This window comes from Delphinus delphis, chromosome 8 (genome assembly GCF_949987515.2).
Source record: "Delphinus delphis chromosome 8, mDelDel1.2, whole genome shotgun sequence".
Classification (NCBI taxonomy): domain Eukaryota; kingdom Metazoa; phylum Chordata; class Mammalia; order Artiodactyla; family Delphinidae; genus Delphinus; species Delphinus delphis.
Genome location: NC_082690.1, coordinates 73,035,570 through 73,048,691, shown reverse-complemented (window position 1 = coordinate 73,048,691; position 13,122 = coordinate 73,035,570). Strand labels below are relative to the sequence as shown.

Genomic DNA, 13,122 nt, shown 5'->3' with positions numbered 1-13,122 from the left:
TTACATTTAGGTCTTTAATCCATTTTGAGTTTATTTTTGTGTATGGTGTTAGGGAGTGTTCTAATTTCATACTTTTACATGTACCTGTCCAGTTTTCCCAGCACCACTTATTGAAGAGTCTGTCTTTTCTGCACTGTGTATTCTTGCCTCCTTTATCAAAGATAGGGTGACCATATGTGTGTGGGTTTATCTCTGGGCTTTCTATCCTGTTCCACTGATCTATATTTCTGTTTTTGTGCCAGTGCCATACTGTCTTGATTACGCAATTTGATTTTAAAGTTCTTAAAAGCAGAGGTTGTCTCTTGTTCTGTTTTTGTCTCTCCTATGATGCTTTACAAATGTTGGGACTTGCACACAGTAGGTGCATGACTAATGATTGTTGATTAATGTGTTCATGAATAAAATATTTACCGCTATGAGATGAAGGGAAAGGGGTGTGCTTTGTCTTTTAGAAATGGCAAGTTCCAATCCTACATATATAAAGATGGAAGAAGGAGACCTTCCAACAAGATTAAAGTTATTGGATGACTTGGTCTCTTTTGACAGTCCTTTGTTGATTGCTTATGCTACCCGGTGAGTGGTCTTGAATGTTGTTTATGTGAACTAAAGCACAGACATTTTCTTTGTCTCAGTCTGTAAAGTTTTACTCTGTTACCTGTTGAGCAGCTTCTTGTTAGTATATTTATTTTCATTTCTAATAAATACATAGATAATGTAACCAAGTTATATTATCTTACTGAAGTTGGAGACTAACATGTTTTGTTTTTAAATGCAGATTGTATGAGAAATTTGGAGAATCTGCCCTTCGATCCTTAATCAGGTTTTATCCATCCATTTTGCCTTCAGATGTCATGCAACTTTGTCATCATCATCCTGCTCAGTTTTTGGCTTATTTAGACAGTCTGGTAAAATCAAGGCCTGAAGATCAACGGTGAGAAGGAGAGAATATTTGCGGACCCTCCTTTTTTTTTTGGACTCCTTTTTGATAGGGCACTGTTTCTCTAGTATAAGCAGTTGGAACCTTTATACTATTAACTGCCACAGGATTGAGGCACCTGCTATGGAAGAGGAGGATTTTGGCAGTTGTGTTCCATTCTTTCACAATTCACAGCACACACCACAAATGTGCACATAACCCACACTTCTCTTTCCTCCCTCTCTCCCTCTCAGAGATTCTCAGATCAACAGTGTAAAATTAAACTCCGCTTCAAGGCCTATGCTAAGACAGATAAGCTTCCTTGTTGTCTCTGCCAGTGAGTGGATTTGCTGCCACCTTTTTGTTGGTGATATATCCCAGCTTTTTGTGGGTGGATCTCAGTTACAGCTCTTAACTTCTTTGGGCTGAGGCCTCACTTCCTATCTCCACATGGCAGTGAACACACATGTCCTTTGGTTATTGAGAATGACAACTTCCCCCCTCTGTTTCTTCTGATTGGTTCACATTTGCTATACTGGTATTTATTTCTCCTTTTTTTTTTTTGGCCCCTTGGTATTTTCCTTATTATCTTGAAGCTCAACTGTTCAGTTAAAAGGCTATTATATTTTCACCAGCATTTCTATACATTTTGTAGCAGAAGAGTTTTCAAGTTATTTCATCCACTGTCTTGATCCCTTAATAACATTTTCTTCACATCTGCACATTTTATCTTTCCTTTCTCAGCATGAATATTGGTGATTTTTTTCCCCAACTTTCTCTTAGGTCATTCTTCCTTGAGTCCCTCCTACAACCAGAGTCTTTAAGATTGGATTGGCTGCTGTTGGCAGTGTCCCATGATGCTCCCCCAAGCACCAGCACTATGGACGATGAAGGAGACCCCAGGTATAGAAGGAGTCCTGTTTCTAAGCTCTGCTGCTCCTTTGGAATGGAACCAGTTTATTCACATATAGCATTCTGGGCTTACTTCAGGAATAGCTATGGAAGCGACTGACTCAAGTCATGGTAGTAATCAGATTGAGTGTACTGCTTAGTGGTTCTGAACATTTTTTGAATCACAGACCCTCTAAGAATCTGATGATTCCTCTCAGAAAAATGCACATTCATACAAAATTTTGCACATGATTGCAGAGAATTAAACTGGGCTACTGAAACTCTTTTCATGGACCAACATAAGAGACCTTGGTGACTAAACCTGTGTTAGAAGAAAATTGTTAGAAAATTGTGTGTGTGTGTGTGTGTGTGTGTGTGTGTGTGTGTGTTTTCTTCCTAGAAATTTGCCAAGGGATTTTTAGATGTAACCTGATGTAGGATTTTTTTTTAACTTTGACTCTTTTTTTAAAGCTTTTCTAGTACATTTTAAAAACTTTTAATTAATTTATTTTTTGGCTGCATTGGGTCTTCGTTGCTGCGCACGGGCTTTCTCTAGTTGTGGTGAGCGGTGGCTTCTCTTGTTGAGGAGCATGGGCTCTAGGAGCGTGGGCTTCAGTAGTTGTGGCACATGGGCTCAGTAGTTGTGGCTCACGGGCTCTAGATTTGCAGGCTCAGTAGTTGTGGAGCATGGGCTTAGTTGCTCCGCAGCATGTGGAATCTTCCCGGACCAGGGATTGAACCCGTGTCCCCTGAATTGGCAGGCGGATTCTTAACCTTTGCACCACTGGGGAAGTCCCTGATTAGGATTTTTTAAAAAAAAAATTCATAAAAAATACATACTGTTACTTGTAATCTATCAGAAATATTCCTTGTGTTTTCCTCCAGGAGAAACTTTTTAAAAGCTCCCAAAATGCCTATTTTATATGCCTAGAGAAAAAGGTCTGGAAGGATATAAAATGGCTATCTGTGAGTGATGGAATTATGAGCTGCTTTCTTTTGATTACTAAAATATATAATTAAAAAAAAATAAACAGGTATTTGTCATTGGAAAAATAGCTATTTTAATTTTTCAAAGGCCAAGTAGAAATGTTTGAAAAATATAATAATGGAAAAAATGTAATTAAACTCTGATCTTACGTATCAGCTGACGAATAAGCATTTTTGTAGAGTTTATTTCCTGTCTAATTTACTGATTTTTTTTCATTTTTCAGGCCTCATTCCCACTTGTTTTCCTGGGGTTACAGTCAGCTAATCCTTCATCTAATTAAACTTCCTGCAGATTTTACAACAAAAGAGAAAGTGACTGACATCTGTAGGTCTCATGGGTAAGTGAGAATTTTCCTAGAAGCTGAAGTTAGGATTAGAATCATTTTAGTTAGTAACTTTGTAGTTAGGGGCCTGAACGGATATGCTTTGTCATTTGGGATTTTTTTTTTTTTGCTACATAAAGGTGGCTTTTTGTTTTAAGTGATAATAAACATCTTTTTTTGTCTTAAATTTTGAGTGTATTTTATTTTGTGTGTGGAAGAGACTGGTCCTTGCTCATTCCTCTCTCCCCCTTTTGCTTAGTTGTTAGCCCCGGTTCTCAGGTTTATTTAATTAAGCACCAGACTGTGTGATACAAGTTATAATTGATACAGTTTCGGAGAAGGGAGAGATCAGAATGGGCTTGGTAGAATGGCTGGTGAAGGACTCAGGGAGGAGGTGAGACTTTGAGGTAAGCCCTAAGCCTGGGTAGGATTTGTATTCAAACAGGAGCCAGGAGGAGGACAAGTCAAGTGAGAGAAACAGCAAGAGCAAAGCCATGAAAAACTGACATTGCTTTTTATCTGTACCACATATTCGTCAGTTATTCATGGCCTGAAGATGTTATCTTATGGCTTTACCTGGATTACAGTCTTTTGGAGATAGGGACATGTGTCTTGCTTTTCCCTCATTATGCATAATTCATAAAGTGGTAGGCACTTGGTACATATTTGTTCACTGATAATGAGGGATGAGACTGGCTAGGTTGTGGGTCATGAGATCATATAGGACCTTGAAAGGTGGTTAGAAGAATTTAGTTATCAGCAGAGACCCTTTTAGGTACAAAAATGACAGGATAAAATGGAGGTTTCTGGAGATCATTTCTGGTTTCATACATGAGAAAGATTGGAGACGAGAAAGGAAGGCCAGCTAGGAAGCTGGTGCAGTAATTCAGGTATGACCAAATTGATTCTAGGTCAGCAGAAGGAGCACATCTAATGGCACATTTCAAAGGAAAATGCAGTGGGACCTGTAGATACTGGGTATAGCAAATGAAGGAAGGGGAAGAGTCAAGGAGAACTTACAAAGTTTGCATACTTGGGGAAGAAATATGCTAGTTTGTTATTGAACCTTAAAGTTTGTGAAGTATATAAACTTAAATGTCTCATAATTGGGGCTTGGCCTCAAATGTTAGTATTTATCACTAGCTTTATTTTTTTTCTTAAATGCTCTAGATCAGGGCTGTCTAATAGAATTTTCTGAGGCAGTGGAAATATTCTATCACGCTGTCCAGTATGGTAGCCACTAGTCACATGTGGCCATTAAGTACTTGAAATATGTATTGGTCAACTGAAGAACTGACTATTAAATTTTATTTAATTTAAATGTAAGTAGCCACATGTGGCTAATATCTACAGTATTGGACCACACAGCTCCAGATAAATTCACTGCCTTTTATTCCTCTCTCCAACTTTGGTCTCTTTCAAGTTTCTGGCCTGGATATCTTATCCTCTGTTTGGAGCTGGGGAGAAGAAGAGAGGCCTTCACGAATATTGTGTATCTGAATGATATGAGCCTGATGGAAGGGGACAATGGTATGTAAATCCCAATCGGTTATTCTTGGTTACAGTATTTTAGAAGTCACTACAGACTATTCAATAAAGAAATTTGCTAAATATTTCAATGATCATTTATGTTATTCTAGCTAGCTGTCACATTTTTGGAGTTTTTTTTTTTTTAATCTGTACTACTTGGTATACCATGAAATCATAACTAGAAATAAACTACAGGCAACTTTTCTGTTTCACGAGTGCCTACCGTGTGAGGCATTATATTGATACCTAATGCTTTTCCATATGCTGTTTAAATGAGATATTAAACCTGTGGGATAGTTACTATTATTTCGATTTTTAAAAAGTTATGATTGAGGCCCAGAAAAAGGATAATTAGTTTCCCCACAGTCATACAACTAGTTAATGCTGGAGCTGGTGTTCAGGCCAGGTCTGACCATCTCTAAAGCTTGTGCTCAGGTTTTTTGATCTGCATCATGTTGCCATTTTACACAGCCCAAAGTTAGAGATCATTAAGATGAACTTAGAGTAGCAGTCAGATTTTCCTAAGCCTTTACAGGTACTTAGGGTTTGTTTTTGTTTTTGTTTTTTTAATTTTCGTGAATTCAATACAGATAAAATGGCAGTCAGGAGGCCAGGACTTTGACACACTGATTTCTGAAGTCTGAGAGTTCATCCTGCACTCAGAGAGGTGGTCTTGGTCTGTTTTGTAGTGTTACTTTATTCATCTCAAGCAGAGATGCCAGCAGCATGACATCAGGATCCTTCATCTAGCAGTGTGATCTACAGCCTTTTTCAGCCCTATTTCTGTAGAAGAAGAAAAGTTACAACCAAGCAAAGAAACCAGATGACTGGCAAAGAGATAGCCTCAGGTGTCACAGTTACAGCAATAATAACTGAATCATCTTTGTTTCAAACATGAAACAAGAGGGTCACATGGTTTTGTAGAACTATAGATGTGTTCACTTTGGAAAAATAACCAGAAAAGTTAAGATATAAATGGTTTATGCTTTTAAAGTTACAACATGATGTTTGTTATAGAAAAAAATGGAAAATCTAGGAAGAATGAAGAAGATATCACCTAAAATTCTTCCCACCCAGATAAAAGTACTCTTAATATTTTGTTAATATAATAATAATAGCTATTCTTACCCTTGGTGTATTAAATGGGAGTCTTTTCTTGACATTTTTCTCTCCTAACTTATATTTCACTTCAAAGAATGTTGCTTTTGCTGCCAAATATATATCTCATATCTATCTACTTTCTTTGGCTCCACCACGGTCATTCTGATCCCAGCTACTTGCCTGGTTACTGCAATAACTTTATAATTGGCCTTCTGGTTTCCATTCTTGCCCATCTTTAACCGATTTTCCTTAGAGCCGCCAGAATGGTTCTTTTTTTTTTAATTAAAAAAATTTTTATTGAGATAACATTGGTTTATAACATTATATAAGTTTTATGTGTACAACATTATATTTCCACTTTTGTATACCCTGCAGTGTACTCACCACTAAAAATTTAGTTTCCATCTGTCACCGTGTTTGTTCCCTTTTACCCATTTCACCCTGCCCCCACTCCATCCCCTCTGGTAACCACTACTTTGTTCTTTGCATCTACATGTTTGTTTTTGTTTGGTTTGTTCATTTATTTTGTTTTTGTTTGTTTTTGTATTCCACAAATGAGTGAGATCATATGGTGTTTGTCTTTCTCTGTCTGACTTACTTCACTTGGCATAATATGCCCAAGGTCCATCCATGTTGTCACAAATGGCAAGATTTCTTCTTTTTTTTTATGGCTGAGAAGTATTCCATTACGTGTATGTGTGTGTGTGTGTGTGTGTGTGTATCACATCTTCTTTATCCATTCATCTATCGATGGGCACTTAGGTTACTTCCATATCTTGGCTATTATAAATAATGTTGCAGTGAACATAGGGGTGCATATATCTTTTCCAATTAGTGTTTTCATATTCTTTGGATAAATACTCAGAAATGGGATTGCTGGATCATATGGTAGTTCTATTTTCAGCTTTTTGAGGAACCTCCATGCTGTTTTCCCCAGTGGCTGCACCAACTTACATTCCCACCAACAGTGCACAGGGTTCCCTTTTCTCCATATCCTTGCCAACATTTGTAGACTTTTTGATGATAGCCATTCTGACAGGTGTGAAGTGATATCTCATGTGGGTTTTTTAAATATAAATTTATTATTTTTTATTTATTTTTGGCTGCGTTGGGTCTTCGTTACTGCACATGGGCTTTCTCTAATTGCAGCGAGCAAGGGCTACTCTTTGTTGCGGTGCACAGGCTTCTCATTTTTGTGGCTTCTTTTGTTGCGGAGCACGGGCTCTAGGTGCACGGGCTTCAGTAGTTGTGGCTCGCAGGCTCTAGAGTGCAGGCTCAGTAGCTGTGGCTCACAGGCTTAGTTGCTCTGCGGCATGTGGGATCTTCCTGGACCAGGGATCGAACCCGTGTCCCCTGCATTGGCAGGCGGATTCTTAACCACTGAGCCACCAGGGAAGTCCTCCCATGTGGTTTTGATTTGCATTTCCCTAATAATTAGTGATGTGGAACATCTTTTCATGTGCTTCTTGGCCATCTGTATGTCATCTTTGGGAAAATGTCTATTCAGTTCCTCTGCCCATTTTTTCATCCAGTTGTTTATGTATTTTTGGTTATTAACCTCTTACTGGATATATTATTTGCAAATATCTTCTCCAATTCAATAGGTCATCTTTTCATTTTGTGGATGGTTTCTTTTGCTGTGTAGAAGCTTTTTAGTTTGATGTAGTCCTATTTGTTTATCTTTGCTTTTGTTTCCCTTGCCTGAGGAGACCTAGCTAGAAAGATATTCCTAGGACTGATGTCAGAGAGTGTCGTGCCTATGTTTTCTTCTAGGAGTTTATGGTTTTGGATCTTACATTTAAGTCTTTAATCCATTTTGAGTTGATTTTTGTGTATGGTGTGAGGTAGTGGTCTACTTTCATTTTTTTTTGCATGAGGCTGTCCAGTGTCCCCAACACCATTTATAGAAGAGACTATCCTTTCTCCATTGGATGTTCCTTATTCCTTTGTTGTATATTAATTGTCCATATATGTATGGGTTTATTTCTGGGCTCTCAGTTCTGTTCCATTGATATATGTATCTGTTTTTCTGCCACTACCATGCTGTTTTGATTACTGTGGCTTTATAATATAGTTTTAAATCAGGGCGTGTGATACCTCCAGCTTTGTTCTCTTCGCTCAGGATTGTTTTGGCTATTTGGGGTCTTTTGTGGTTCCATGTAAATTTTAGAATTTTTTGTTTTATTTCTGTGAAAAATGTTTTTGGGATTTTGATAAGGATTGTATTGAATCTATAGATTGCTTTGGCAATATGGTCATTTTAACAATGTTAATTCTTCCAGTCCATGAGCAGGGAATATCTTTCCATTTATTTGTGTCTTCTTCAGTTTCTTTCAGCGGTGTCTTATAGTTTTCAGTATACAGGTCTTTCACCTCCTCGGTTAAATCTGTTCCTAGGTATTTTATTCTTTTTGTTGTGACTGTAAATGGAATTGTTTTCTTAATTTCTTTTTCTGCTAGCTCATTGTTAGTGTATAGAAACGCAACAGATTTTTGAATGTTGATTTGTACCCTGCAACTTTATTATTTCTAGTAGTTCTTTGGTGGAGTCTTTAGGGTTTTCTATGTATAAATCATGTCATCCACAAATAGTGACAGTTTCACTTCTTCCTTTCCAATTTGGATGCCTTTTCTTTTTCTTGCCTGATTGCTCTAGCTGGGACTTCTGGTACTATGTTGAATAAGGGTGGTAAGAGTGGGCATCCTTGTCTTGTTCCTGATTTAGAGGGCTAGCTTTCAGTTTTTCACCATTGAGAATGATATTAGTTGTGAGTTTGTCATATATGGCCTTATTATGTTGAGGTATGTTCCTTCTATACCCACTTTATTGAAAGTTCGTTTTATCATAAATGGGTGTTGAATCTTGTCAAATGCTTTTTTTTTTTTGCATATATTGAGATAATTATATGGTTTTTATCCTTCATTTTGTTAATGTGGTGTATCACGTGAATTTATTGTGGATACAACTATTCTTGCATCCCTGGAATAAATCCCACTTGGTCATGGTGTATGATTCTTTTTATGTATTGTATTCGGTTTGCTAATATTTTGTTGAGAATTTTTGCATCTATGTTCATCAGAGATGCTGACCTGTAATTTTTTTGAGTCTTTGTGTGGTTTTGGTATCAGGATGTTGTTGGCTTTGTAAAATGAGTTAGAAAGCATTCCCTTCTCTTCAAGAGTTTGAAAAGGATAGGTATTAAGTCTTTTGAATGTTTGGTAGAATTCACCTATGAAGGCATCTGGTCCTAGAGTCATGTTTTTTAGGAGCTTTGATTATTATTTCAATTTCTGTACTAGTGATCGGGCTATTTAGATTTTTCATTTCTTCATGATTCAGTCTTGGAAGGTTTTATGATTCTAAGAATTTGTCCATTTCTTCTAGGTTGTCCAATTTTTTGGCATGTAGCTGTTCATATTATTCTCTTATAAGCCTTTCTATTCCTGTGGTATCCATTGTTATCTTTCTTCTTGCATTTCTGATTTTATTTATCAGAGCCTTCTCTAAGATTAGTGAGTCTAGCTAAAGATTTGTCAATTTTGTTTATCTTCTCAAGAACCAGCTTTTAGTTTTATTGATCTTTTCTATTGTCTTTTTAGTCTTTATTTATTTATGCTCTGATCTTAATTATTTCCTGCCTTCTACTGATTTGGGGCTTCATTTGTTCTTTTTCTAGTCAGGGTTAGATTGTTTATTTTAGATTTTTCTTGTTTCTTGAGGTAGGCATGTATTGCTTAAACTTCCCTTTTAGTATCACTTTTGCTGCATCCCATAGATTCTGGTATGTCATATTTTCATTTGTCTTTGGGTAACTTTTGATATCTTCTTTGATTTTCATTGACTTGGTAGTTGTTCAGTAGCATGTTGTTCAGTCTCCACATATTTGTAATTTTTCCAGCTTTCTTATAGTTGATTTCTAGTTTCATAGAAATTGGAAAATATTCTTGATACGATTTCAGTCTTCTTAAATTTACTGAGATTTGTTTTGTGTCCCAACATACGGTTTACCCTTGAGAAAGTTCCATGTCCACTTGAGAAGAATGTGTATTCTGATGCAATTGAATGGAATGTTCTGTACAAATCTATCAAATCCATCTAGTCTGATGTTTCATTTAAGGCTGCTGCTTCCTTGTTGACTTTCTGTCCGAATGATCTATCCATTGATGTCAGTGGGCTGCTAAATTCCCCTACTATTATTGTGTTGCTGTCAATTTCTCCTTTTAAGTCTGTTAATAATTGTTTTATATATTTTGGTGCTCCTGTGTTAGGTGCATATATATTAATAACATTATGTCTTTGTGATGAATTATCCCCTTTATCATTATATACTATCCACTTTTGTCTCTTGTTATCTTTTTTGGTTTGAAGTCTATTTTGTCTGATATAAGTATGGCTACACCCACTTTCTTTTGGCTGCCATTTGCCTGGAGTGTCATCTTCCATCTCTTTATTTTGAGCCTATAATTGTCTTAAACTCTGAGATGAGTCTCCTGGAGGCAGCATACAGTTGGCTCTTGGTTTTTAATCCACCCAGCCTTTCTGTGTCTTTTGATCGGTGAATTCAGTCCATTTACATTTAGGATGATTATTGACAGATGGCGATTTGGTACTGCTATTTTATCTTTCGTTTTCTGGTTGCTCTATATCTTCATTATTTCTTTTTCCGTGTATTTCTGCCTGCCATTTTGCTTTGATGTTTTTTTATGATGTTTTTCTCACTTTCCTCTTTTTTAATGTTTTGTGTCTTTGCTCTAGATTTATTTTTTGTGGTTACCATGGGGTTTGTATGAAACATGTCATAGATAAAGTAGTCCTTTTTCTGCTTATAGCATCTTATCTCTATGTACCTATATGAGTTCCACCCTTTTCCTCTCCCCCTTTTGTATTTTTCTTGCCTCAAATTATCCCTTTTTATGTTGTGAGTTTGTTACCAAATTGAAGTAGCTATAATTACTTTTTCTACTCATCTTTGCCCTTTAACCTTTATGCTGTAAAGTGTTTAAAAAACCTATTCTGATAAAGAGTTGCAGTTTAAAGATTCTGTCTGCTTATCACTTTACTCAAAGATTTGTGTACTTTGCTCTTTTCTGTTTGTTTGTTTCAGGTAAAGAGCTCCTTTCAACATTTCTTGTAAATGCAGGTCTAGTGTTGATGAACTTCCTCAGCTTTTGTTTGTCTGGGAAAGTCCTTATTTATCATTCATATCTGAATGATAACTTTGCTGGATAGAGTATTCTTGGGTGATGGTTTTTATCTTTCAGTATTTTGAGAATGTCATTCCACTTTCTTCTGGACTGTAGAGTTTCTGCTGAGAAATCTGTTAATAGCCTAATGGAGGTTCCTTTGTAGGTTACCCTTCCTTTTTCCCCTGGCTGCCTTAATTCTTTGTCATTGACTTTTAACAATTTTAATATAATATGTCTTGAAGAAGGTCTTTTTAAAATACATTTATTTATTTATTTATTTATTTTTGGCTGCGTTGGGTCTTCATTGCTGCGTGCGGGCTTTTTCTAGTTGTGGCGAGCGGGGCCTACTCTTGATTGCAGTGCTCTGGCTTCTCATTGTGATGGCTTCTGTTGTTGCAGAGCACGGGCTCTAGGTGGGTGGGCTACAGTAGTTGTGGCATGTGGGCTCAGTAGTTGTGGCTCATGGGCTCTAGAGTGCAGGACCAGTAGTTGTGGCACACGGGCTTTGTTGCTCCGCGGCATGTGGGATCTTCCTGGACCAGGGCATGAACCCATGTCCCTTGCATTGGCAGATGGATTCTTAACCACTGCACCAGCAGGGAAGGAAGTCCCTTGAAGAAGGTATTTTTGTATTGAGATAATTAGGTGTTCTCTTAGCTTCATGGGCTTGTATATCCAGTTCCTTCTCCAGTTTGGGAAGCTCTCAGCTATTACTTCTTTAAATAAACTCTCTACTCCCCTCTCCCTTTCTTCTCCTTCTGGGAAACCCATTACCCTAATGTTGTCTTTCCTAAGGAGTTGGATAGTTCTCATAGAATTTTTTCAAATATCTTATTTCTTTCTTCTTCTGCTTGTGTCATTTCTAGAGTTCTATCTTCAAGCTCACTAATTCTCTCTCCCATGTGATCTGCTCTATTTTCAGTGCTTTCTAATGTTTTCTTCAACTCATTTATTGAATTCTTTAGTTCTAGAATTTGTTTTTCTTTTTTAGAGTTTTAATCTCTTTTGTAAAGTATTCCTCTGTTCATTAATTTCGTTCCTGAGTTCATTGAACTGCCTGAGTTTTCTTGTAGTTCCTTGACTTTCTTCATGACAGCTATTTTGAATTCTCTGTCAGTTAGATCACAGTATTCTGTGACTTTAAGTTTGGTGTCTGGAGAATTGTCATTTTCCTTTTGTGGTACAGTGTCACTATGGTTCTTCACAGCGTTTGATGAAGTTGTTCCTCTGACACACATTTAAAGTAGCAAGCACCTTTCTGCTTGATTCTAATGATCCAACAGGTTAGAAATTAGAGGCCTTTCTTTTGTTTTCCAGTAGGTGGCGCTATAGCACAAGTTTTGGGTTTCTCTTACGTCAGCTGCCTCTGGTTATATTTGAGAGTCTGCACTTTGTGCCCTCTACCATCTCCATCTGTGGTGTGGCCCGATGCCTGCATTATCACTTCCTGTACCTGCAGGGTCGCCTTACTTCTGCCAGTGTTGCTAGCATTGCCACCTGGTGCACCAGGATGGTGGGCTCCCTCCTGTCCAGGAGCCCTTGAGTGGCAAGTTCCACTGCTATTGGGGAGGAAGGGGCAGGGGCAATAGCTAGGATTGCTCAGGTGGCCCTGCCCTGTCCAGTGTTGTAAGATTCATGGGCTTGCTACTTCGAGTGGGGGGCTGGGGGCTGGGGTCATGTGCACTGCTTCCCCTGCTACCGTCAGCTTCTCTGGGGCTGGAGGGCTGGGACAGCAGACACTGCCTCCACTGTTTCCCTGGTTCTGCCTCTTCTATGTGTTCCAGTCCATCACCTTTAGTTGTATAGATATGTGGAGAATTCTCTGGTTTCTTGGTATGTCGGACACAAGAACCTTTGTTGTGTTGTGGATGTTTTACTGGTTGCAGGTTAAGGGGAGAGACAAAGGTAGCTTTTCACTCCACCACGTTGCTGACTCTCAGAATGGTTCTTTTAAACAAAAATTGGATTATGTGGCTCTCCTCCTTGAAGCCCCTTACACTGGACTCAAAATAAAATCCAGATTCTTAAGCTGTTCCCTTATGGCCTGGCCCTATCATCTCATTCTCACTCCTCACTGCCACCTTTGTGCATTGTAGGCCTTTTTTGAGTTCCTTGAACTCACCTAGTTCCTTCCTGTGTCGAGTCATTTTCCATGTTTCCTTTGTCAGAAATGCAGGCTCCTTCACC

At 37.9% G+C, this 13,122-nt stretch overlaps 1 protein-coding gene across 4 annotated transcripts in view; it reads left to right on the top strand.

Annotated features, from left to right (window-relative positions):
• HPS5 (HPS5 biogenesis of lysosomal organelles complex 2 subunit 2) overlaps nucleotides 1-13,122 on the top strand; it is a 44,995-nt gene that overhangs the window by 28,839 nt on the left and 3,034 nt on the right. For all 4 annotated transcript variants that reach the window (XM_060018586.1, XM_060018588.1, XM_060018589.1 and 1 more), the window contains 5 exons: nucleotides 453-573; nucleotides 776-931; nucleotides 1,700-1,819; nucleotides 3,019-3,132; nucleotides 4,541-4,647. In XM_060018586.1, the coding sequence (XP_059874569.1) occupies nucleotides 453-573; nucleotides 776-931; nucleotides 1,700-1,819; nucleotides 3,019-3,132; nucleotides 4,541-4,647 (618 nt within the window). The remainder of the gene's footprint in view (nucleotides 1-452; nucleotides 574-775; nucleotides 932-1,699; nucleotides 1,820-3,018; nucleotides 3,133-4,540; nucleotides 4,648-13,122) is intronic.